Genomic DNA, 21,707 nt, shown 5'->3' with positions numbered 1-21,707 from the left:
ATTTCCAGGGGCGTTCGATATCTCACCACGGCTTTCCCAAGTGCCATCGGTCATGTGCAAATCCTTTTATATACCACCACTACCGATCCATGAGAGATCAGTTTGGGATCGCGGTCACTAATCATCCAGTGATCAGCCCCTCAATATTGCAATCGTGGGATCTAAGCCTTTCGCAAGAGAAGACAAGCACATACGACCATAGGGTGTGGAAAACAGGGCTTCCCGTCCGCTCAGCCGTACTTAAGCCACACGCCGGGAGGTTAGTAGTTGGGTGGGTGACCACCAGCGAATCCCTTCTGTTGTATGTTTTTCTATTTATTTTTATTTCCTCTGCATTATCTCATCATCTCAAGCATCTTTTGAACCGGATGGAAGCTCTTGGTTGGATCGTGGTGCGTCCAACACACCCGAGAATTTGGCCAACAACGATGGAGAAAACAGCACGACTTCGACCGTACGCTTCCCCGGATCAGACGAAGGAGATTCGTTTTCCGAAATCACTGCAGCAATATATATGGTCGATTGCCCTTGCCCATGAGGAATGACGATACCGTTGTGTCTGACTGCTTTGCTCCTACGTGAACCACACTTGCGAACTCCCTATCACGACGTATGCTACCAGGCCATTCTTCGAAATTATGCCGCTAAACTCATCCCGACGATTGCACTGGACACCTTAGCTTCTGGAATGATGTATTTACATCATTCCTCACCTCTCATTTCGGAAGCAGAACCAACGTCGCTTGTGCGTCTCTGCTGCATACGATAACGACAATTGGTCCACTTATAGGTCTCTACTTCTTGACCCATAATAACGAGAGCGATACTTCCCCGGAGAGGAAATGACCACATCGTTCTGCGTGTCTCTTTTGAAACAAAGGGGAAAGCTAAACAACTTCAGAAAAGAAGGCAACCTCCACAGTGCTTGAAACAGGCGTCGCAGCTATCAACACCACGTCAAAGCTTCCCGGGCTGTGGATGACAAAACCTTTGTCTCCACCCACGACTATAAATGTATGCGTATGATACGCATCCGAAGGACTCCATTTCAGCCGGGTATCTGTGCGGCAACCTTCAACCCTAAGGACCAGATGAGGCTCATAAGTAAGTGTCCGTCAAAGGAATGATTGGTCTGATATTCCATCTGACTCCAACCGCACTGGCTGTTGAAGGGTGAAATGGTTGAGATGAAGCGCTAGCACCACTCGCGTGACCATCGTCTCACGATAATTTGGTTCTCCTCACGGGTCGCGAAAGAAGTTTGGGAGGGAAATGGCACGAGACCGTTGCTTTCGCTTGCGATGATCTGTCGTTTCACAAGTTGTCCCCACTGAGTGATAGGGTTTCCGCGTACGTCCCTATAGGGGCCCAGAATTGGCTGGGTACCCTCAAAGAAATCATTAAACTGGCGAGAAGACGGAGCACTAAGCCACATCGTCTGATGAATGTGCGGGCATCATGGAATGGTCGCCGAACAGATCATCTAAGCCGTGAGACTTTGGGGATGGTATGCTATGCTGACGGGATGTCAGTCTTGTCATCGACATTCATTCTGAACAATGTGATCTCGACGACTGGTGAACTTAGGTCATCTGCCAGCGGCTCGATTCCCTTTATACCGGTCACCTGCCTCGCTGTAATGATATCGCGCGCCTGGAGTTCCAAGGTCAGCTTGTGTCTCAACTACTATTAAGATAGCACTGCAGATGTTCAGCTAATCGGGACCAAGAATCTGGATTTGAGCTTCGACCGGTGAAAATGGATACTGCCCTAAATTCGACTCCTACGAATTTGCGGCCTCCTCGTTTCTTCACTGAGCTCCGAGCAGTGATAGAGGACGCCGCGATCTGTCGAGCAGACCTTCTTCCTGAAGCCAGGCGGCAATATGCAAGGTACAGGCCACCAGATACCTCGACATTCCCTTACAAGCAGAAAAGATCTCCTTGGTTCAAGTGCTATTGTCATTCTACACCGCACATGAAAAACAGGCAAGAGTGAGATAGTGTCATCGCCAGCTCTTAACATGACTATACGGCACGTGGAGATTATTCCTCATGCCAAAAGGGCGGATGCAAAGGGTGTGGAAGCCGGATCGGATCTCTCAACCATGGCAATGAATGTGTCTAGGGTGCGGACAATGGATGACATCCGGTGTTAGTCCGGACTTCTGGCTAAGCCCACCCACAAAAATACGCTATTAGCTGAAGCATCCTCTCCATCTCGTGCTCTATAAATCAAGGACCAGAGGGTAGAGAAACTCACGGACGGCCTTTCAAGACCGACGAGACAAGATTCTACCTCGATGAGACACAAATTCACCGACCGAGATCCTCCTAAAGTGAGTAATTAGCAGGTACATTCCGTGGGAGCTAAGAGATGCTAATATGGCCAACTAGGTTCAAGGGGCACGTGGTGATGGTGGAAATGTGAACGGACGAAATTGCCCGAATACCCAACGAAGTGGGCTTCGTATCTCATACTTCGGACCATTCCATATCAACATTGGCGATGAACAGAATTTTCTTAATATTCATTATCCCCCACCATGTTCCGGGCTCCAGAAAGACCTAGAGGTCTTGGGAACCACGCTAGCTACATGGTCCGCAAGTCAACATGTTTGAGCGATGAGCAGCCAAAAAACCACTCAACAACAGCTCAAGCAGTGTGATTGGAGCCCCCCTCTGCGAATGTCATCCATACGCACACCCACTCCACTCTTGGTCGCTCCTGGACACTAATGCCCGTCATCGAGGAAGAGTCTTGGTATAATGGCACCCTTTAGACAGTATTCGGAAACCATCACATGTCTCTATACTCAATCCAGATACGGATGGGAGCAGGTTTCATCCTGGCCAATATGTATTTATCCGCTGGATACCTGATCATCATTGATCAAGGAGATGATGAAGCAGTCACCCTCGTTGGTACTTGCGGAGAAGACAGAATACGGTTCTAGTCAGAAGGCTATTCAGCCTGATGGTATCAAGCTACTTGCCATCTGCCAGTGGGGCTCTCGATACAGAACTCTACGTGTTCATCACACTTCGGCGAAATAACAGCTACCTGAAGATGCTGAGTACATGGTGTGCTCACGTATGAAACTAATCTCTCATATCTCAGAGTGCCACATGAGCACCATGAGAAGCAAAAGGGTGGTTGGCCTAACAGAAAGTAAGTCTCAGAGTTCAGAGACCTGCGTCAGTGGCTAAACAGCTGATAGGTTTTCAGTCTCAAACCGCAAGGTCAAGATCAGCCGAGGTCTACAAGACATTTCTTGCCATCGGAAGACAGAAAAGAATAAGTTCTTCCATATCCATGGATGTCATTGATTATAATCATGAAAGGATACCTGGAGTCTACTCGACAGTCGAAACCGCTCAGCAGCAGCGGTGGTTTGTGATTTCGAGAAAGCTCCATCTATACCCTTTCTGATTCAATGAGATCCCAACGAGGGCGACATTGGCGGGCCAAATCAACAACCACCATGGAAGGTACCGTCGACGGAAAGTACTCTTGCGACAAGAATCAGGAGGCTCGGGGCGAGCAAGTGAAGCTTGTTATCTCATCTTATAGCTTGCTGCCGAAGTCCCCGGGAATGTAAAGTACGGAAATAATCTTCTCGCGTACATTTCCAGGGAAATAGTGGCTTGGATCATGCCTCAGACCAAGACCTGGTCCATAAGGTCACACTGATGACGATAGTGTGCCCGCATTGGAGTACTTTGACGACTTTACAAGTATCCGACTTTGATGAGAGAAAGATGGCCATGTCATATATTGGGCTGAAACATGTGGCGAGATTGATGGCTGAGTCAAAACTCATAAGATTACCAGTATGGTTCCGAGATCTCAGATGGTTGTGGGCTACTTCACACTATCAAATCGTGTCCGGCCTCTCATTACCCTTTCCACTCAACCATCCGAGAGGCCAGGCTCTCCCTCAATATGCTCGGCAAACACATGGATACGTTTGGGACACGCTAGACATGACTGTTTTGATCTTCTTTGCTTTTTTTTTTTTTTTTTTTTTTTTTTTTTTTTTTTTTTTTTTTTTTTTTTTAAAAATCTCCGTTTATCCGATGCTGTGGCTTCAGAGCTAGATCTATACTTTCACTGACGAGGATCACCGGTTCAATATCGCAGTTGATTGCTCCCCCCCTCACGCTCGGATTATCGTGATGCACCCTGCAGCACATTCTACTGAGTACAACAAAATATACCGAGTCAACAATTGCTTCCTCGGACTAGGCGACAATATGAATGGCGAAGAAAACTGATGGATGGCCATCTTTTCTATCGCGACAATCGCACTGATAGCACCATTTCTTCCGTCACTTCCGGTGAAGTCCCTCAGGTACACCGATTCAATGACACTCCCATCCTACCACTATTCTTACCTATATAGGGCCTCCGGTTATATCATGCTACCCGTGTTGGTGTAGCAGCTTGAATATTGGCAGATGGAGATCGTCAAAAGACAGAACAAGTGCCAATCATTTTGCATTTCTACTGTCGAATTCTTCAATCACGGCAGCTATGGTGATCCAAACATGTACTTCCATATTAAGCAGGGCTTCACAGGTCGACATCTGCACAGGCGCTAGAAAAGGCCGCCATGTTGTCGTTTTAGGGACGTGGTCAGCCGTCTTCGACCCTATAGATTTCGACTCGATGATCCCGCTGGCACATACTCCACTGAGGCCTATGCGGAGATGCTTGTATCACTCAGTCTGTCTATAATATCGTCGACGACATGGCCGAAGTTGCTCCTGTTAATCAACCTGGATAATGGGAGCCTAGCTAGTGTGTCGCCATCGTCAGGACACATCATATATTACTGTGATTACCCTAGGGTGGAGCCTCCATAGAATCGCAGGGACATCGGGGACTTACCGACTCTGTAGGGGGTATCCACCAATCTGAAAGCCGGTCAAGCAACCTTTTCCTTGCTATATATAGGCCCTTCTATGGCATGCCCATCTGATATGTTTCGGATGCGGCAGAAATGATCATCCATTGCCAGAACCATGAGCATTGTGGGGTGCAGTATTGTGCTATGGATGACTATGAGAATCATAACTCATGCCATTCTGCCATCTACCTTAAATTCTTGGTAAAGGTCGAGCGGGCACATTCTACCCATACGATAGGTCGTGTGGTTCTCTTTCTATAAATCTCGATACCGGAAACCCACTAGACCTGATTCATACCACGCATCAGCTCGTGGTCAGAAATTGAGCAGGAGTCTAATGTCGATTTTCCGTGTTTACTGAGCACCCTTTGGACGATACGCCATTGTGCAGGACACCACCAACGTGCATACAGCAACCTTAATTCAGCATCCACACACACAGGCTCCCACTCATCTGCGTTCCTCCTACAAATATTACTGGTGGAGAAGAATATGAATTGGGAAAGGGTTGAAGTCCTCACCAATCTACAGAACGTTACAGCTTTTCTAAAGGATCTGACGGTCGACCTCGCGTTTATCTGTGAGTCTACCTAACGGTAGAACGCGTTGAACGGTATCAGCAACAGTATGGCGATATCGAAGCATCGCAGTCCACACTTTCGGCCTTATGTCCATGCCCATGTTCCACAGCTTTATCTAAGTACCGTTGCATTTATCGAGGATCATGACAATACTCTGGAACGCCACCGCTAACAGACGGGGTCAAAACGATTTACTCGCCGTTAACACTGGCACAACCTCTCAGTGCTGTATCCTTGGTCTACAATCTTTCCGTGCCCGAAGTTGTGCTCGAAATATGACGAGCTATATATTCCCTATTTGGAATTTTTTCTTGAAATCCCCTTTCTTTCACGGGCCATACTAGAGAGGAAACCCGTTGATATACCCGCTCTTAGCTCTGGTACCGAGGGTCCACTGGCTAGCTAGTCTTACTCACACCCCATGTGTGGTGGTGCCAGGGAGTGATAAGGGAATCATCTGAAAGATCTGACAACTTGTCTCTTCCAGAACAGTTTGAAGCACCAGCAGCAATTTCCAAGGAACATCCACTGTCGCAATATTTCCCTCTGGATGCATTCTAAAAAAAAAAAAAAAGCGCCGAGACAACTGGGACATGGATTGAGTATCTGCGCAACACGGCGCCCCAAATATCACTGGTGGGCTCGTTAGTACTCTCGGTGAGCGCCTTGCGCCAAATGATTTGCCTCGGCGATCTCTTAACCCCGAAGACGCCTACCGAGAACCGGCGCCAACGACTGAAATCGCAGGTAGTAAGGGTCTACAGATCGTCTTATCTACCGCTATCTAGAACTCCTGAAACATCTGGCGAAGATAGGGATGCGAGTACATGGACGACATCTATGAAGCTTGCTCGAAGTGGATGTCATGTCCGGTGGGCACCTGAGGGTCACGACACTTCACGAATCGTACAAGGGACATGAATTCCCATATCAATGTGCCCATTAGCGGCCACATGAGCCACCCATCACTGGACCCTAGTGTCACCCAAACAACCCCTATATGCCTTATAAGCGGTTGGCTTCCCTGCACACTACGAAAGGGATTAACACGTGAAATATCTGCCAGTGTTACCATCGCTTTCTATATCGGCATGCTGCGAAGAAGTTCATTCGCGACTATAGAATTCAGCGCACAGTTATCATAGATCTCTTATAGATGATGGTATGGTCCACGTGGGGAAGCATGCCTTCCTCATTTGGTGCATTGAGTACACAAACTCCTGATCAATAGGTGGGATGATTTAAACACCCAAACGTGTCTAGGCCTGGGTGGAAGAAGTTGTTCTGACTGTGATGGGGGAATATTTATCAAGTCGGAAGAACTTCGCAGAGGGGAGTGACGCTTCGATTTGGTATCACCCCCGCTACTCACCCAATTTCCCATGTTGCACGGGCTGTCATACAGCTCGTTCATATTGGACATGGATGTTTGTTCTCGTGGAAACATCCGGGAGGTGTTCCAGATATAGCTGCAATCCGGGAATTGCCCGCAGGTATTTACAGATGCAAAGGCTGGGAGGGCATCATGGTGGAGATATATGGATATTTAGGGGTTATGATGGTGGTAAAATGGCAAATCTTTCTACTGCCTACTATCATGGGAAAGAGTACTCAGGCAGAGTGAGGATGACCCAGATTGCATTGGCAGATTTATAACAGCGAATATGATCTGTGTATTCCATTGACTACACCTGCACAGCAAGGCCACTAGTAAGGCCGGCTATATCAGGTTAATGAATTCTACTACTTTTCCATTGACTGAATCAATCTAGCTTTCTCGGATCGGATTATTCTGTGCAGGGTAAACGTCCAGAGCATGTCTGTAACCGGTGATGTGTCTTCTATCACTTTAGTATCCTGCTCTGCCTATTCCAAAGCATTCTTAAAATTTACGAAAAGAAGACGTTTCACATCCTTTGAGGTACTGTGCGTCCTTGGTGTTGTAAAAAGAACAATCAAAGGCACATAGGTTTATGAGCGCTTGTACTCCCCATTCGCAATCATCTCATTGATAGCCCTCTCCGTAACCTTGGTTGCTTCAATCCCAGTAGGGGCGCCACAGTAAACAGTGGCCTGCAAAACAGCCTCGCTAATCTCCTTCTCGGTAAGGCCGTTGATGATAGCGCCGCGAGTATGAAGAGCCAATTCCGGCCAGGCTTTCAACGCAATCAACATACCCAGATCTGACTCCGTTTTAGCTTTGCTTACTCTGTCTAGGAAGCTTATCACTTACTCAACAGGCTTCGTTGCTTCCGCTCAAGTCCCGGTCTAGTCCAAATATGACCCCAGCACCATTCTGTGATTAATTCCTGGCCAGGACGCGAAAAGTCGCTGGATCCTTGAGCTAAAGCTCTATCGACGTAGGTATCGCCGACGACGGCGCGGCGTAATTTGATACCCTCCTCGAAGAGAGTTTCGTGGAGCTGGTCAACCTCGACTTTTTTGGTCATAGTGTGGGGTTATTATGGTGTGGTAGGAAGACTGGCAATGGGAGACAGATCAAGAGTTGTGATACTGACGATGGAAAAGAGGGAAATGGTACAGAAGATATATACCTCATCTCAGCGCTGGCGCTTTTATGTACCTCAGCTCTTGCGTCATTTGTGCTTCCCCAAATCTGTTGCTCCGTCTCGATCGGGCCAAGATCGACAAATTCAGGACCGGTGATAATCTATTAGTCTGTCTGCCTGCATGGGGAGGAGATGAATCTGAGGGGTATGGCTTACTCTCGGAGAGAATTTTGCCGTGAACACTCTGCAGATGATTAGAAATCTCGCGTCTATCGAACAAGGTCCGTCCACACCCTTCCCTAGGACAGGTATGAGGACGCCCCACAGGTGCATTTTGGATGCGGAGAAGGATATCCAACTGTCCCTCAAAGATATGTAAAATTCCGTACCGCCCATCCAATGACACCGATCAGGCAATAGTCCGGTGGTTCCTCTTCGGCGTGGATTAGCCTTTGGGAAACCGCACAAAGACAGGAGTTGCGGGCAGATACGTCCTGTGCGATTCATCCTGATTACGGTCCTTCAATTCAATTCCTATTCTTACACCTGATCGAGCTCGCTATGTAAGATGCTAGCTATGCAGGTGCTTCACCAATTGAAGCAAAAATATGGCCCTGGACACCGTCGAATTCCTCAAACTCGCAGTAATCATGAAGCAACGCATGCTCTGACGTAGGAAGGTTGTCATCGTAGCTAATCACAATTTGAAATCCAGTAAAAGCAAGCAAGGCGTACAGAGTAGTCACACAAAAGTAAATATAAACTAGTGGCGCAGCTGATCAGCGCCCCCACCCGGCTCGGGGATGTCCGGTCAAGATTGCGACCATCTTCATGTGATGATTAATCAGTACAAGATTGTTAGTTAGTTAGTTAGAGACTACAATGCGCTAAGAGTTTTAGATACAATGATTTGCCTGCACACCAAACCCGTCCTCTTCTTGGAGACTAGTACTAATTCAAGTCACGTCAAAATACCTGTTCTCATAACTAAACTTCAACTGCCTCATGCCTCTTTTCAATCCATCTCTTTCCTTGAAGCAGTAGCTGGGGGTACGGGTAAAAACCCAACCCTGACAAGGAACTCAGCGCCCATCCTAACAGCCATCTTCAACCGCACCGGTGTATCACCACATTTGCCTCGTGGCCTACCAGCCACTCTCTCGTTTCCCTGCAACCATCTATATACATGTTTCAATGGCCAAAGTGGGTGTTGCTCTCTTGCATCTTCTATATCTGTTCCGACAAGATCCATCCACGAAGCTAGACTTACTCCTTCCAGCTTGTACCCCATATCCTCCAGTATTGCCCAGAACTCCCTCCAGGCCATGCCATGTGTAGCATATTCATCACCTAGAATATCACTTCTCGTGCTGAATGTTGCCTCGAGAACTTCCTCCGCAGTAGTAGTAGCATCGGAAATGGATAGCCATCCCTCGGCGTCGTCGGCGTTATATACACCCAGTTTGACGCATGTAGCCACTAGCCGCCATATATAGTCCGTAGTGTTGGAATAACCTTCGGTTGGTGTTCCAATCACCCACCCTGGGTTTATAACAGCAACTTTGTCTGGTGTAGCGGAAGTAAAGGTTCCTGGTAAACTGCGCGTTGCGGCCCGCCTGATCACAACCTCGGAGATCAACTTCGTCTGGCTATACGGAATGGCATCGGGAGCGGACAGCTCCGCCACAACATCTCCCTCCTCATGAGCCTTCCATGGACGACCACCTGTAATATATAAAAACCTCATCGCGGGGCATCTCAGTGCGACTAGCAAAAGTTCTATACTTGATCCAACGTTGGCGGCCTCTAGAGCTTCGTAGCTTTTCGTCCAGTGCACGGTGGCGCCGTTGTGTATGATGGCATCTACTGCTTTACCACAAGTGAGTATTTCCCAGCGGCTTGGGTCAAGTCCGAGTTTGGGTAATGCTAGATCTCCACGCCAAACCTCTAGCTTCTCTGCGTGGTGCTCTGTCCACCAGAGGGCTTCTTTAGCGATACTGATGGTGCGCTGTCTGGCAGCGGCGTCTGTATCACCACGAACAAGACAGATGACACGGCTAACATTGCGGTGGGACAGGAGTTGGCGGAGTAGTTGAGTACCCAGGAAACCATTGGCGCCAGTCAAGAAGACAGTGAAGGATCCGTTATCTCTACAAAATGAATGTTCGAATGATGGGCTGTTTCTGCCTGAAAGTGTGAGCTGAGCAGCCCGAATCCCAGAGTCATGTCTGTTGATCTCGCTCATGAGGTCGATCCCTGTTGAATTATATTTGGAGGAAGGGGCCGCACTGCACGTTTGATAGTGAAGCACGTACTCGGCTAGGCTTCTGATAGTGGTAGACTTAGCCACCACATACTGCATGTCGACTTGGATGTTGAACTGGCGTGAAATGAATGAGGTGAGTTCCATCATGTTGACAGAGTCCAAACCAGACGAATGTAGAAGAATATCTCTGAATCCGCCTTCTGTGCGTGGATAATAGCCCTTGACCCATGCAGGACGCATGGAATACGCCTTTTGAGCTAGTGTATATGCAGGTTGCTCATCATGCAGGATTAATTCACTGCGTAAGTCACCGTTGAGCGACAGATGAGATGTGTTATCAAAAACATGCCCTTCACTCAAGAGCAGTGAGCGGCCGATGTCACGAAGCTGTTTACGGTCTATCTTGCCAGTAGATGTTACTGGGAGTTCCAACATCGAGATAAAGACGTCTGGAACAATTGACAATTCACGCGAAATCCGCTCCCGGACCACATCGGTCAGGTGGTATGTCTTAGCAGTCATTGCTGGTTCCTTGCTGGCAGGCATGCCATTGTTATCCATGTGGATGAAAGCAACTAGCACCGGTTTCGGCTCTCCGTCATTCTCAAGTCCAACGACTTCGGCAACAACCTTGATCGCCTTCGTTGGCAAAGAAGCCAGAACGTGATACTCAATATCGCCGAGCTCTACACGCTGGCCACGAATTTTGACTTGGTTATCTTTGCGCCCCATGAAGGTCAGACTGCCATCCTCGTTATATTGCACTAGATCGCCAGTTTTATAAAGGCGGCCACGGCGGCCAGGATGACGTGGTGATCCCAAGAGCAGCCACTCGGGGTCTTCCACGAATGCTTCTCCTGACTTTCCTGGATTGTTCATATAGCCTAAGCCAACAAGAGGTCCTTCGAGGAGTAATTCACCGGTGCATCCTGGCGGTACTAGCCGATTATGGTTCTCAGGATGTACAATCCACGTGATCAAACCCGCACCTTTTCCAATCCGGGTAGCCTCTGCTGTGTTGAACTGACTAGCGTTGATAGTGCTTATCGGTGTGCACTCAGCAGGTCCATAGGCATTAATCACATGAACATTGCTCGATTCCCATCGGTCAATATCGTGCCTTGTGACAGGCTCTCCCAGAAGTATCAAGGTCTCGAGGTCGTATACTCTCTGCGGGTCTAACAAACGGGCTACCGTTGGGGTTAAGTTACAGATCGTAGGCCGTGTAGCAGCTATAGCAGTGCCAATATCACCCCTGTAGCTTTGTTGCGATGGTATGCACAGGCATCCTCCAACCGCAAGTGTAGTCAGAATATTATGGATCGCGGCATCAAACGAATATGATGCACCATCCAAGACTCTACTCTGGTTGACCCCGGTAGTTTTGTTAGTATGGTGGAGAGGTGCAGGGATCCCAATCCTTCCAATTCTGCCGTTTATATGATTATTAATGATTATTAATACTTCGTATAGCCACCTTCCGCGTCGATCACTGCCTGGCACCTTGCAGGCATACTATCAATCAAATCATTCAAGAATACCTCTGGTAAAGCATCCCACGCAGCTCGTACGACCTCACGTAGTTGATCATATAATAACTGCTCATCCTCAGAAAAGTATCGCTCAATCCAGTCTTTCATCCAGTTCCAAACAGCTTCAATTGGATTGAGATCTGGTGAGAAAGCTGGCCAAACAATTAGAAAGATTCCACACTCATTAAACTCTTGAATAATAGTCCTACTTGCATGACCAGGAGCGTTATCTTGCATTAATTAAAGCCATTGATATCCGTTGCGTTCAATCAAGCGTATAAAACCATCAATAATAGGAACAATCCGTTCAATATAACTTTCGGTGTTGATACTCCCCCATTCTTTCTCCCAAAAGAGACATGGTCCTTTAGAATCACTGTAAAAAAAGGCCCAAAACATCCAACCACGTTTACGTGGTGGATTTATACAGAGACAGGTTTCATCAAGCTCTTCACCAGGCTTGCGAGTCACGTATATTCGTTTATGAAAACCTAAAGTTACCCAGGTTTTATCAGTCCAAAGTATTCGATTCCATTGATCCCGTTTCCAATATAGATATTCAAAAGCCCAGGCTAACCTTGCTTGTTTATTAGCTGATGAAAGAGGTGGTTTTCGGAGTACTTTACAACATATATAGCCTCTCTTTTTCAAAGAACGCGTTAAAGCTGTCACCCCAACAGGGAGCTCAAGCTCTTCGATAACACAATAAAATAGCAACCGACGTGTACGTTTTGAACTCGATATCCATTGTATAATATGATCAACTTCTTCATCAGAAAGCTTAGGTGCATTGCCTTTTGCTTTTCGGGGTGTAGATTATTGATTTTGACACGTATATTGAACTTGACAATAGCTAATCTGTAGCTGATCAACTATTTGTTGATAGGTAAAACCAGCATCACGAAGAGTAAGAACACGGATGCGGTCATCACGATCAAGCCGCTTTGAATTTGTTGATTTTGGAGAGGTAGGTTCAGGAGTTGAAGGCATCTTTGAAAACACCAAGAATTAGCAGAATTCATCATATTTTACGCGTTTGTGGGCTTCAACTTCAACTTCAACTTCAACGCGTGGCTATATCAGGCAGGCGGTGTTAGTCAAGAGACTCACCGCTTGAAGGATTGGGATCCCTGCACCTCTCCACCATACTAACAAAACTACCGGGGTCAACCAGAGTAGACCTCGCCGTAAAGTTCAAGATCCTTGATTGATAGTGGAGAGCAGAGCAAAAGTTCTCGTGCGACACCATTACTCCTTTAGGAGTTCCTGTGCTACCGGACGTAAACACAGCATACAGTAGGCTGGAGGGTAGTTGTGTTCGTCCCGTGACACCGTTGGAATGAATTCTCATATGAGTTGAAACTGTGGACAAGTCTGGACCAACTTGTATTGCCATCTTGCATAACCGATGGCTTAATTCCATGCAGGCTTGGGAGGAAAGCAGCGTTTTAGACCCTACTGTTCGAAGTATGGAACGTAATCGAGATTCGGGTAGAGAAGGGTCAAGCAATACAAATCCTAAGCCGGACTTCAGGACCCCGAGGATGGATACTATTGCCCACTTTGATTTCTGGAAGCAGAGTGGAACCACATTATTTGGACCCAGTAGGAGCGGACTGACTCCAAGTTTGACGAGCTCGATTGCGAGGCTCGTGGCGAGATGATCTAGCTGACCGTATGTTAGGTCTCCATCCCACGCATGAATTGCCAGAGCGGTCGGCTGTTTGTCCACCTGTTTTTTAATCATCTCAGTCATAGTAGTTCTCACCGGGCATGGAACGGTCACATTCCACTCCCATATGCGCTCAAGGCTTGGGGGAGGCAATGGTGCAATGTCTGCTATTCTTCGATTTGGTACCGCCGTGCAGAGTTGCTTTATCATAAAGTTGAGTCCTTCTAGTAAGTCTTGCACAATCCACGATCTGATAACACTGGAATCGAACCTAGCGTTGACACGCCCAGTCCCAAGCTGCACCTCCAGTACAAGGGCATAAGTGTCGTCCCACTCCGGCTTGTGCCATTCTTCCCACTTCCCAAAGATATTGTCGACCCTTCCAGTTTCCTGTGGTTGGATAATGAGAAGTGTCTGAAACATACACGCCTGATGAGCGTTGGAGCTGGTTTTAGCAATGTTGTGCAAGCCGAACTGCTCGAAAGGTATCATGCTCGTCATGTGCTGCTGCATGGTTGTGAGATACTCTATAACCGTTTGTGACTCCTGTATGTTTACATAGAGTGGTATTGTCGCAATCGTTGGGCCTACTATCTCTTCAATACCGGCAACAGGTGCGCTTCGTCCTGATGTTGTTATACCAAACACAACCTTCTTAGATTTGGTCATGCAACTGAGGAGGAGAGCGCAGGATGATCGGACAAGTATAGCGGGCGTAACTCCAGGTGTATGTATGCTTATCGATGGTAGCTTCTGTGTGATTTCACTATTGGTCTTAACCCACTGTACAGCCGAGGGAAGAGATGGGAATGGTGCGCAGTCACATTCGGCAAGGTGATCCCTCCAGTATTCAACAGCACGTTCGTGGCTCTGACCCTGAATATACTTAATGAAGGCCTTGAACTCTGGCTGAGTCGGTCTCTCAGACATGCCCTTATATGCATCGTTCAATCTTTCGAACAAGAGTGGCATCGACCAGCCATCGTAAACAGCATGATGAAGTGTCAGCACAAACCAGCGGCGATTGACTATGTCGTCTGTGACGATCGCACAGCGTACAAGAGGCTTTCCCAAGCCCATCGGGGTTGTTTTGTCTTTTTCAAGATATTGTTGTAGTTCTGTCGCATGGATCCATTGGACGTCTTCCTTCAAGGCCACCTGCAAGAAGCCCATGTCGCCATGTTGTATGATCCTTGTTCGTAAGATAGGCGTGCTCCGGGCCATCATCTCCCACGCGCAACAGAATTCTCTTGTGTCTATAGTCGGGTGCAATCCCAGAACTCTTTGGGTCATGTATGTTCCCAAATTTTGCAAGGATAGAGACAGGAGGCCTTCTTGTAGGGGTGTGCAAGGATAAGCGTCCTCCACTGTGTTGAGATCAAGCTGATACTGGGCCACATCTTCCTGGAGAAGTGCTTCATTCCATCCAGATTTTAAGAGAGAATAAGGGGAGATTGTCTCCACATGGTTTCCACGCTCAGGACGACACCGACCTTCCAAACTACCAAATGTAGGATACTGGAAGATTTCGGAAAACGTCAGCCCGAGGCCAGCCTGTTGGGCCTTGGACACGACCTTCATCGCTGCAATCGAGTCACCCCCCAACCGAAAGAAATTATCTCGAAGCCCCACGGACTCTGGATCAATTCCTAGAACACCACCCCAAATTTTCTGCAGCTCAATTCCCACGTGGGATGTTGGTTTTCCCTTGACCACGTGGTTTTTCTCCCTAGAAAATTGCTGGAACCACAAAGCACCCAATTCCCGGAGCTTTTTCCGGTCTGACTTGTCAGACATCGTTCTGGGAACGTCGCGTATAGACAAGAAGATAGACGGTATCATATATATTGGCAGGCTCTCAGCTAGTATGTGTATGACGTTTCGTGGCACATGGAATATCTCCATAGGAGGATTTTCCGGTCCATTGGCATTCGCTGATGTCTGGTGTGGCTGCACGAAAGCTGCCAGCACTGTACTTGATTCTTCCTGTTTCACTGTAATTGTATCGACAATCACCTGCTTCGCCTCTGGCATGTGCTGCTCTAGGCAGAATTCTATTTCTCCGAGTTCCACTCGCTGTCCGTGAATTTTAATTTGTGTATCCTTGCGACCGGTATATATCAGGCTCCCGTCGTCATTGTAGTAGACAAGATCCCCTGTTTTATACAGACGTTGTCCACTTCGTCCTGGAATATTGGATGCACCTTGCCGTAGCCATACTGGGTCATGAATAAACACTCGTGCGGTTCTTTCCGCGTCATTCAAGTACCCTTCACCCACTAGTGGCCCTTCCAGAAGTAGCTCACCGGTTTCACCAAGGGGTAGTAGATGATCAGGATTATCTGGATCGACAACCCATGTTACTAGTCCTGCACCTTTGCCTATTCGAGTGGCCTCCTGCGGGCTCGCCGCGCCGGTGTTGATGAGGGCGTAGGGAGTACATTCGGATGGTCCATATATATTGCTAATTTTCACTTTACCCCACCAGCGTTGAACGTCTGCGAGAGATAGAGCCTCACCAAGAAATAAGATTATCTCTAGAGTCGGGATGTCAGCAGGGTTCAGCAATCTGGCAACCGACGGGGTAAGACCGATAGCATTTGCACGGAGAGACGATATGCTTTGAGCCAAGTTGCATTTCCTGTCCTGCTCTGATGGTACACACAAACAACCCCCTGCGGCCAGGATCGTAAAGGTGTGACTCAACGAAGCATCGAAGCCATAGGAAGAGAAGTCATAGAACCTGGTTCTCTTTGTGAATCCCAGGAGTGGCAGTTGGTAGTAGAGAGATGATGCATAGTTGGTATGTGTTATTACTAATCCCTTTGGTGCGCCAGTAGAACCTGATGTAAAGGTTAAGTACATGGCTGACGATGGGTGCACCGGCGGAGGGTCTTGTCTTTCGAGCTTATTCAATGCCGAGAAGAAGGTCGAATCTATGGCAATTACGGTCTTAGCCAATGATACCACCATGTCCTTGCTTGGAACAGATGACAGGATCAAGTCTGCGTTCGCGCTTTCAACAATCGCCTGAAGACGCTGTTTGGGGAGTGATGTATCAAGCATAACAAATGCCGCACCGGCCTTGAGCACACCCAGCATAGCTACACTTGTCCACCGCGATTTCTCAAAGCAGAGAGGCACAGCCATGCCTGGTCGTACTCCAGAGAGGATGAGCCAATTTGCTAGTTTCGCGGCGAGCTGTACCAGCTCTCCGTAGTGCAATTCGCCATCCCAGGCTGAAATAGCCAGTGCATCAGGTTGACTCCGTGCTTTTTCTTCGCATATCTCGTGGACACAACGCATAATCGGAGATGGGGATATTTTGTTCCATTGCCAAATCTTGATCAGATCACCCTCGGGTATCTCCTGGAAGCTCGATACGTCGGTATCGTTCATATCGGGTTTCGGTGTTGTCTGTGACATTGTTGGAACAATGGTGGAGTGCCGCGATTTGAATGGTAGGTCTGTTTCTGTCTGTTCTTTCTCACACAAGATTAGGGATGAACGTTTCTATCATTCGTCTGGATTCAGAGATCAATATCAAGGTGTCAGATATCAATGCGTGTCAAGCGCCCTGGTGTTCCTTTTTCTGATGTCGCACATTATATAAATACCAGGTATATCCAGAACACGAGCACAACCAATTCTGTCAGGCAATTTGAGTGTCGATCAAGTAGCAGAATACGACAGGATGGCCTGCTCTTCGGGTCAGCAACTGGCAGGATTAACTCTCTCGAAGAATGGATGGGCATCGCAGACTCTAAACACACCTGATCAAGAAGTAGGGGCAACACGCTGCATAGATGTACATCGGCATGGTGATCCCTACTCAAAATCATATAAAGAAAGTAGGAATGTATCTGCCTGCTGCAGCCCTCAACAAATTGTACAATGACGAGGTCATCCGATAGGGTGCCGAATGATCCCTTACTAACATTTTAACAAACTTGGGAGATAGGATTCTTTGTCCTTGCTTTTCTTCATGTGCATTGACGGTACAGGAATGGCGGCGGCTGCACAGAATATGTCATTTGTCATGAGAATTCATGTCGCCAATCAAAGATGAAATTCGGTTGTACAGGCTGACTCGGCAGACTTGTGAGATTAGTGCTTGGGAGCAAGGATATACAAGATCAGATTAGCGTGCAGTGGTCTGATTCTAGGGATGAGCTTACAGCGGAAGCCGATCAACATATTTTGCCAGTCTTCAGTTGGCTCTGGCTCAGTTACCCACCCACAAAAGCACCACGTCGGGCTACCATCGTTTAGCAAAACCTCTTAAGCTTAACATTCAAGTTACACTACAGAATTTTTGACAATGTCTAAATGGAACGAACTATACGAAGTCATTGCAAAAGGACAAGTTTTGATGCCAGATGATGCTGAATATGCTGCCAGCCTTAGGAGATGGAGCAAGGCAGCTGAAGTCAATTCTGTCAGTCAGACCCCCGATTTCCAACTAACTAACCCAACTGTCATGTTAATTGTAAGTATGTTATACTAACTCCTTCCTAGGCCGTTGTAGTCAAACCAACCTGTGCTGAGGAGATAGCTGCGGCGGTGAAGTTTGCCACAGCCAGCAAGCTCCCCATGGCCGTCTGTGGCGGTGGTCACTCGACTAGCGGGGCGTCATCATCAGAAGGTGTTGTCATACACCTTGGTAATATGCGAAGAGTCGAAGTGGATGATACTAACATGACTGTGTCGTTTGAGGGTGGTTGCCTGTGGGCGGACATTGACAAGGCTTTAGAGGCCCGTGGATTGGCTGCTGTCGGGGGTGCTGTGAACCACACGGGAGTTGGAGGGTTGATCCTAGGTGGTGGTCATGGATGGCTGACAGCGAAGCATGGCCTCGCAATTGACAACCTCGTAGCAGTCCAGATTGTCATGGCTGATGGCTGCATCCTTGACGCCTCTGAAACAGAAAATGCAGAGCTGTTTTGGGCCGTCCGCGGGGCTGGCGCACAGCTTGGGGTGGTAAGGCGATTTCTGTACCGTGTCCACCACCAGGAAGAGGTGTGGAGTGGTATCCTCGCGTTTGGCCCGGAAACCCTACCTCAACTGGTGGCATTTGCCAATGAGTTTCACAATCGAGATAATCGCGAAGGTCACTGCTTGACTATCGGAGTGGGTCACACGCTGGACGGAGTGACCCGTATACTCACTGCTGTCCCACTTTATCAGGGCCTAGAGGAGGAGGCCAAGGAGTACTTTTCACCACTGCTTGATATGAAACCTATGATGAACTCGACAAGAATGATGTCCATCGCTGAGGTCAACACCTTACAGAACCCATCGTGCGAATACGGAATACGCCGTCACCAAGGCTCCGCAAATGTCACGATGCCCCTGCAAGCAGAAGCCATTCAGCAAATGGCAGATATGGTCTGGTCGTTTCATGATCGCCATCCGAACGTAACCATTTGCTCCATGGCAGTGGAACTTTTCTCGACCCACAAGCTCCGCGAGGTTCCTCAGCATGCTACTGCGTACGCCAATCGTGGGGCGTACTATGATGTTGTCACAATTTTTGGATGGACAGATTCCGACCTTGATGTGACTGTTCGTCAATTCAATACGGATTTATGCACGATGATAAGAAGTTCCAACGGATATGAGCGTCAGCGTTACTGTGAGGGGGAGCATTGCGAGGCAAGTCCAGTGGGGCGTTATCTGAACATGGAAAATGGGCCAGTAAAGCCTGCTGACGCATATGGAGCCAATCTGGAGAGACTGAAGAGGGTGAAGAACAGGTATGATCCTGAGAACATTTTCCATAAGTGGCATGGTGTGGTTGGTGGAGGTTACAAGAAATGAAAAAGAGCCGGAGACCTTCGGTATTCCTGCATTGGTCTTTCTCTTCTAGATCTCTTGTTAATCATATGGAGATCTGCATACAATAGCGGTTGTGCATGAAGCGAAGTAATAGCCACTTGTTCGTAGACGAAGTTCCTGATAACTAAAACAGGATATCTGGACCATCCATACGAGGTACGTTGCATAATGCTATGTCATAAGACCATTACGAGTTGGAGCCTTTTGCAAGAGCAAGATTGTGCTCCGAGCCATATCGCTTTGTCATTGGACGGAACATGGTCTTTACTTTGGGATGGGTGCATGGAGAGGTTTGTGGCCGCGCAAGCAGATGCTGGGAAATGCTGCGGATGCTGGTGCAAGTTAGTGTCGTAGCCGAGATGCACGGTTCAAAACTGGGAAATGGAGGATGCTGCTTCAATTACCAACTTCAGTTAGGATTTCCATCAAGCAGGACAGGGGATCCCAAGGACGATAACTTTGTGTCTCTTACTTCCCCACATACTCTCGCTGCTTCAAAGGTAGCAAGCAGACTCTTGCGTCAACCCCTCATCATATAAGGTCTTCGTGGTACCTCCTTTGTCTTATTTGACCATTACATATCAATAAACGTGGACATGACAAACACACTACACAATCCATCCACCGTCGACATTTCTGTCGCTTCGTCTCCTAGCAATCTTGACGATGTTCCCAAGTTATTGAGGGAAATCAAAGAAGATGTCGAACGCTTGAGTACTGACTCGGATGACATTCGCAAAGACGCTCTCTTCAAGTGTCGGAAACTATTTCAGGCCCTATCCACCCCTCGAGAGATCATGGCCGATCACTGTTGGGGTCAGATAGGGGCCATGATGGCAGTAGGATTTGGCGTGGAATCTGGATTGTGGGTCTTGATGGCTCAAAATGGAGATAAATTCCAGAAAGTTCCAGACCTGGCCTCGAGCCTCGAGATTGAACCGAAACTTCTCAGTATATTTCCTATTACCCAGTACCATGAGTTTCACTAAAACAAATCAAGGTCGGCTCCTGCGCCACCTCAGCGCTATGGGCCTGCTGAACGAGGTCGATGAGGACGAGTTCCAACCCACAAATTATACCAAAGCCCTCAGTCTCCCTCAGATTGGGAATGGATATCTCGGGCTGTGAGTACTCTACGGTTGTAGGTTCTTAGATTGTAATAGCTAATACATTTCGTTGAGAACTAGTACTGCATGTACCAGTGGCGGCTGCCTAAAATTCCATGAATTCTCTCGGAAGCGTCGTTGGACAAATCCAACAAACCCTGAGAACACATCTCTGATGTATGCGTATGGCACTGACAAAGACTTGTTCACCTGGGTGAACGATTTAGGTTATGGGAAACACTTGAATGATTACTTAGGCGGCTACAATCTCGGTCGCCGGTGGTGGACGCATCCTGATGTTTATCCAGTGAAGGAGAGGCTCATTAGTGGCTCCAATCCTAGCCCAGATGCATCTTTTCTCGTGGACATAGGTGGCAACGTCGGCCAAGATCTGGCAAGGTTCCGTGCCGCATATCCAGATGCACCGGGGAAGCTCATCCTGCAAGATTTGCCCATGATGATTCGCCAAATCAAGGATCTGGATCCGGCTATCATGCGTATGGAGTATGACTTTCGGGAAGAGCAGCCTGTTAAAGGTGCGTTCAGTCTTTTTGGATTCTTTCTGGGCGTTTCAAGTTAACTTGAGGTTGGAATATTCCCAGGCGCTCGAGCCTACTACATACACTCTACTCTACATAATTGGTGCGACGATGTGTGCGAAATACTACTCAAGCGTGTTAAGGACGCTATGAAACCCGGGTACAGCAGGCTCCTGATCAATGAATTTGTTGTGCCGGAGACCGGGGCCCACTGGGAAATCACCGGGCTTGATATGATGATGCTGGCGCTGTTTTCCTCCGAACAGCGTACTCGAGCAGCGTGGTATGACCTGGTCGAGAGAAGGGCTGGTCTGAGGATCGTTCAGATCTGGAGTGCCGGTGCTGGGGTGGAAAGCGTGATTGAGTGCGAAGTCGCTGATGGCGAGGGAGAGGCATGACATGAGACTTGTAGAAAACTAACCGTCTTGCCATGCGACCGACACTTCAAATAAAGATGATGATTTCGTGAAGGTACATGTTACGTTTTATGGAACGATATAGCTGACTAGGTAGAAATTGTGCAGAGCCTCATGAATATAATGCGAGACTGGTGATCATCCTTTATCAGGATCATAACGGATACCCGTTCGGCAAACTGTACTTATCCGACAGTTCTTTTCCGGGCTCTCGGGCGGAAATGAAGCTACCCGGAGAAGCCTGTCAGCCACGGAGCTGGAGTCGGAAATGTTAAAGCAATGCCTTCGAGAAAGCAGGTCTGGGCAGTAGACTCATATACTGAGACAGAGGCTTT

At 47.9% G+C, this 21,707-nt stretch overlaps 6 protein-coding genes and 1 non-coding gene across 7 annotated transcripts; 4 read left to right on the top strand and 3 right to left on the bottom strand.

Annotated features, from left to right (window-relative positions):
• The first annotated feature begins 188 nt into the window (after positions 1-188).
• Positions 189-307, top strand: 5S rRNA. Its single transcript, XR_009468016.1, has one exon. It is a non-coding gene; the product is annotated as a 5S ribosomal RNA (ribosomal RNA).
• Positions 308-348: 41 nt separating this feature from the next.
• On the bottom strand, positions 349-1,435 carry An03g06040 (uncharacterized protein; the record flags this gene model as incomplete). Its single annotated transcript, XM_059747167.1, has 5 exons — positions 349-596; positions 714-864; positions 915-1,080; positions 1,156-1,240; positions 1,285-1,435. 5 exons carry the CDS (start codon positions 1,433-1,435, stop codon positions 349-351), a joined length of 801 nt encoding a protein of 266 aa, XP_059600350.1.
• Positions 1,436-2,023: 588 nt separating this feature from the next.
• Positions 2,024-2,621, top strand: An03g06030 (uncharacterized protein; the record flags this gene model as incomplete). The annotated part of the gene is made up of 3 exons (XM_059747166.1): positions 2,024-2,128; positions 2,246-2,338; positions 2,397-2,621. The coding sequence occupies 3 exons, from the start codon at positions 2,024-2,026 to the stop codon at positions 2,619-2,621; spliced, it is 423 nt and encodes a 140-aa protein (XP_059600349.1).
• A 4,843-nt stretch (positions 2,622-7,464) lies between these two features.
• Positions 7,465-7,943, bottom strand: An03g06020 (uncharacterized protein; the record flags this gene model as incomplete). The annotated part of the gene is made up of 2 exons (XM_001390443.1): positions 7,465-7,676; positions 7,727-7,943. 2 exons carry the CDS (start codon positions 7,941-7,943, stop codon positions 7,465-7,467), a joined length of 429 nt encoding a protein of 142 aa, XP_001390480.1.
• Positions 7,944-9,018: 1,075 nt separating this feature from the next.
• An03g06010 (uncharacterized protein) lies at positions 9,019-16,899 on the bottom strand (the record flags this gene model as incomplete). The annotated part of the gene is made up of 4 exons (XM_059747165.1): positions 9,019-11,698; positions 11,734-11,941; positions 12,632-12,791; positions 12,955-16,899. 4 exons carry the CDS (start codon positions 16,897-16,899, stop codon positions 9,019-9,021), a joined length of 6,993 nt encoding a protein of 2,330 aa, XP_059600348.1.
• An 895-nt stretch (positions 16,900-17,794) lies between these two features.
• An03g06000 (uncharacterized protein) lies at positions 17,795-19,293 on the top strand (the record flags this gene model as incomplete). The annotated part of the gene is made up of 2 exons (XM_001390441.1): positions 17,795-17,911; positions 17,992-19,293. 2 exons carry the CDS (start codon positions 17,795-17,797, stop codon positions 19,291-19,293), a joined length of 1,419 nt encoding a protein of 472 aa, XP_001390478.1.
• Positions 19,294-19,907: 614 nt separating this feature from the next.
• An03g05990 (uncharacterized protein) lies at positions 19,908-21,354 on the top strand (the record flags this gene model as incomplete). Its single annotated transcript, XM_059747164.1, has 4 exons — positions 19,908-20,262; positions 20,312-20,435; positions 20,514-20,953; positions 21,020-21,354. The coding sequence occupies 4 exons, from the start codon at positions 19,908-19,910 to the stop codon at positions 21,352-21,354; spliced, it is 1,254 nt and encodes a 417-aa protein (XP_059600347.1).
• Between the last annotated feature and the right edge of the window lie 353 nt (positions 21,355-21,707).

Source organism: Aspergillus niger (assembly GCF_000002855.4).
Source record: "Aspergillus niger supercontig An03".
NCBI lineage: Eukaryota > Fungi > Ascomycota > Eurotiomycetes > Eurotiales > Aspergillaceae > Aspergillus > Aspergillus niger.
This window is presented reverse-complemented; position numbering and strand designations above follow the sequence as displayed.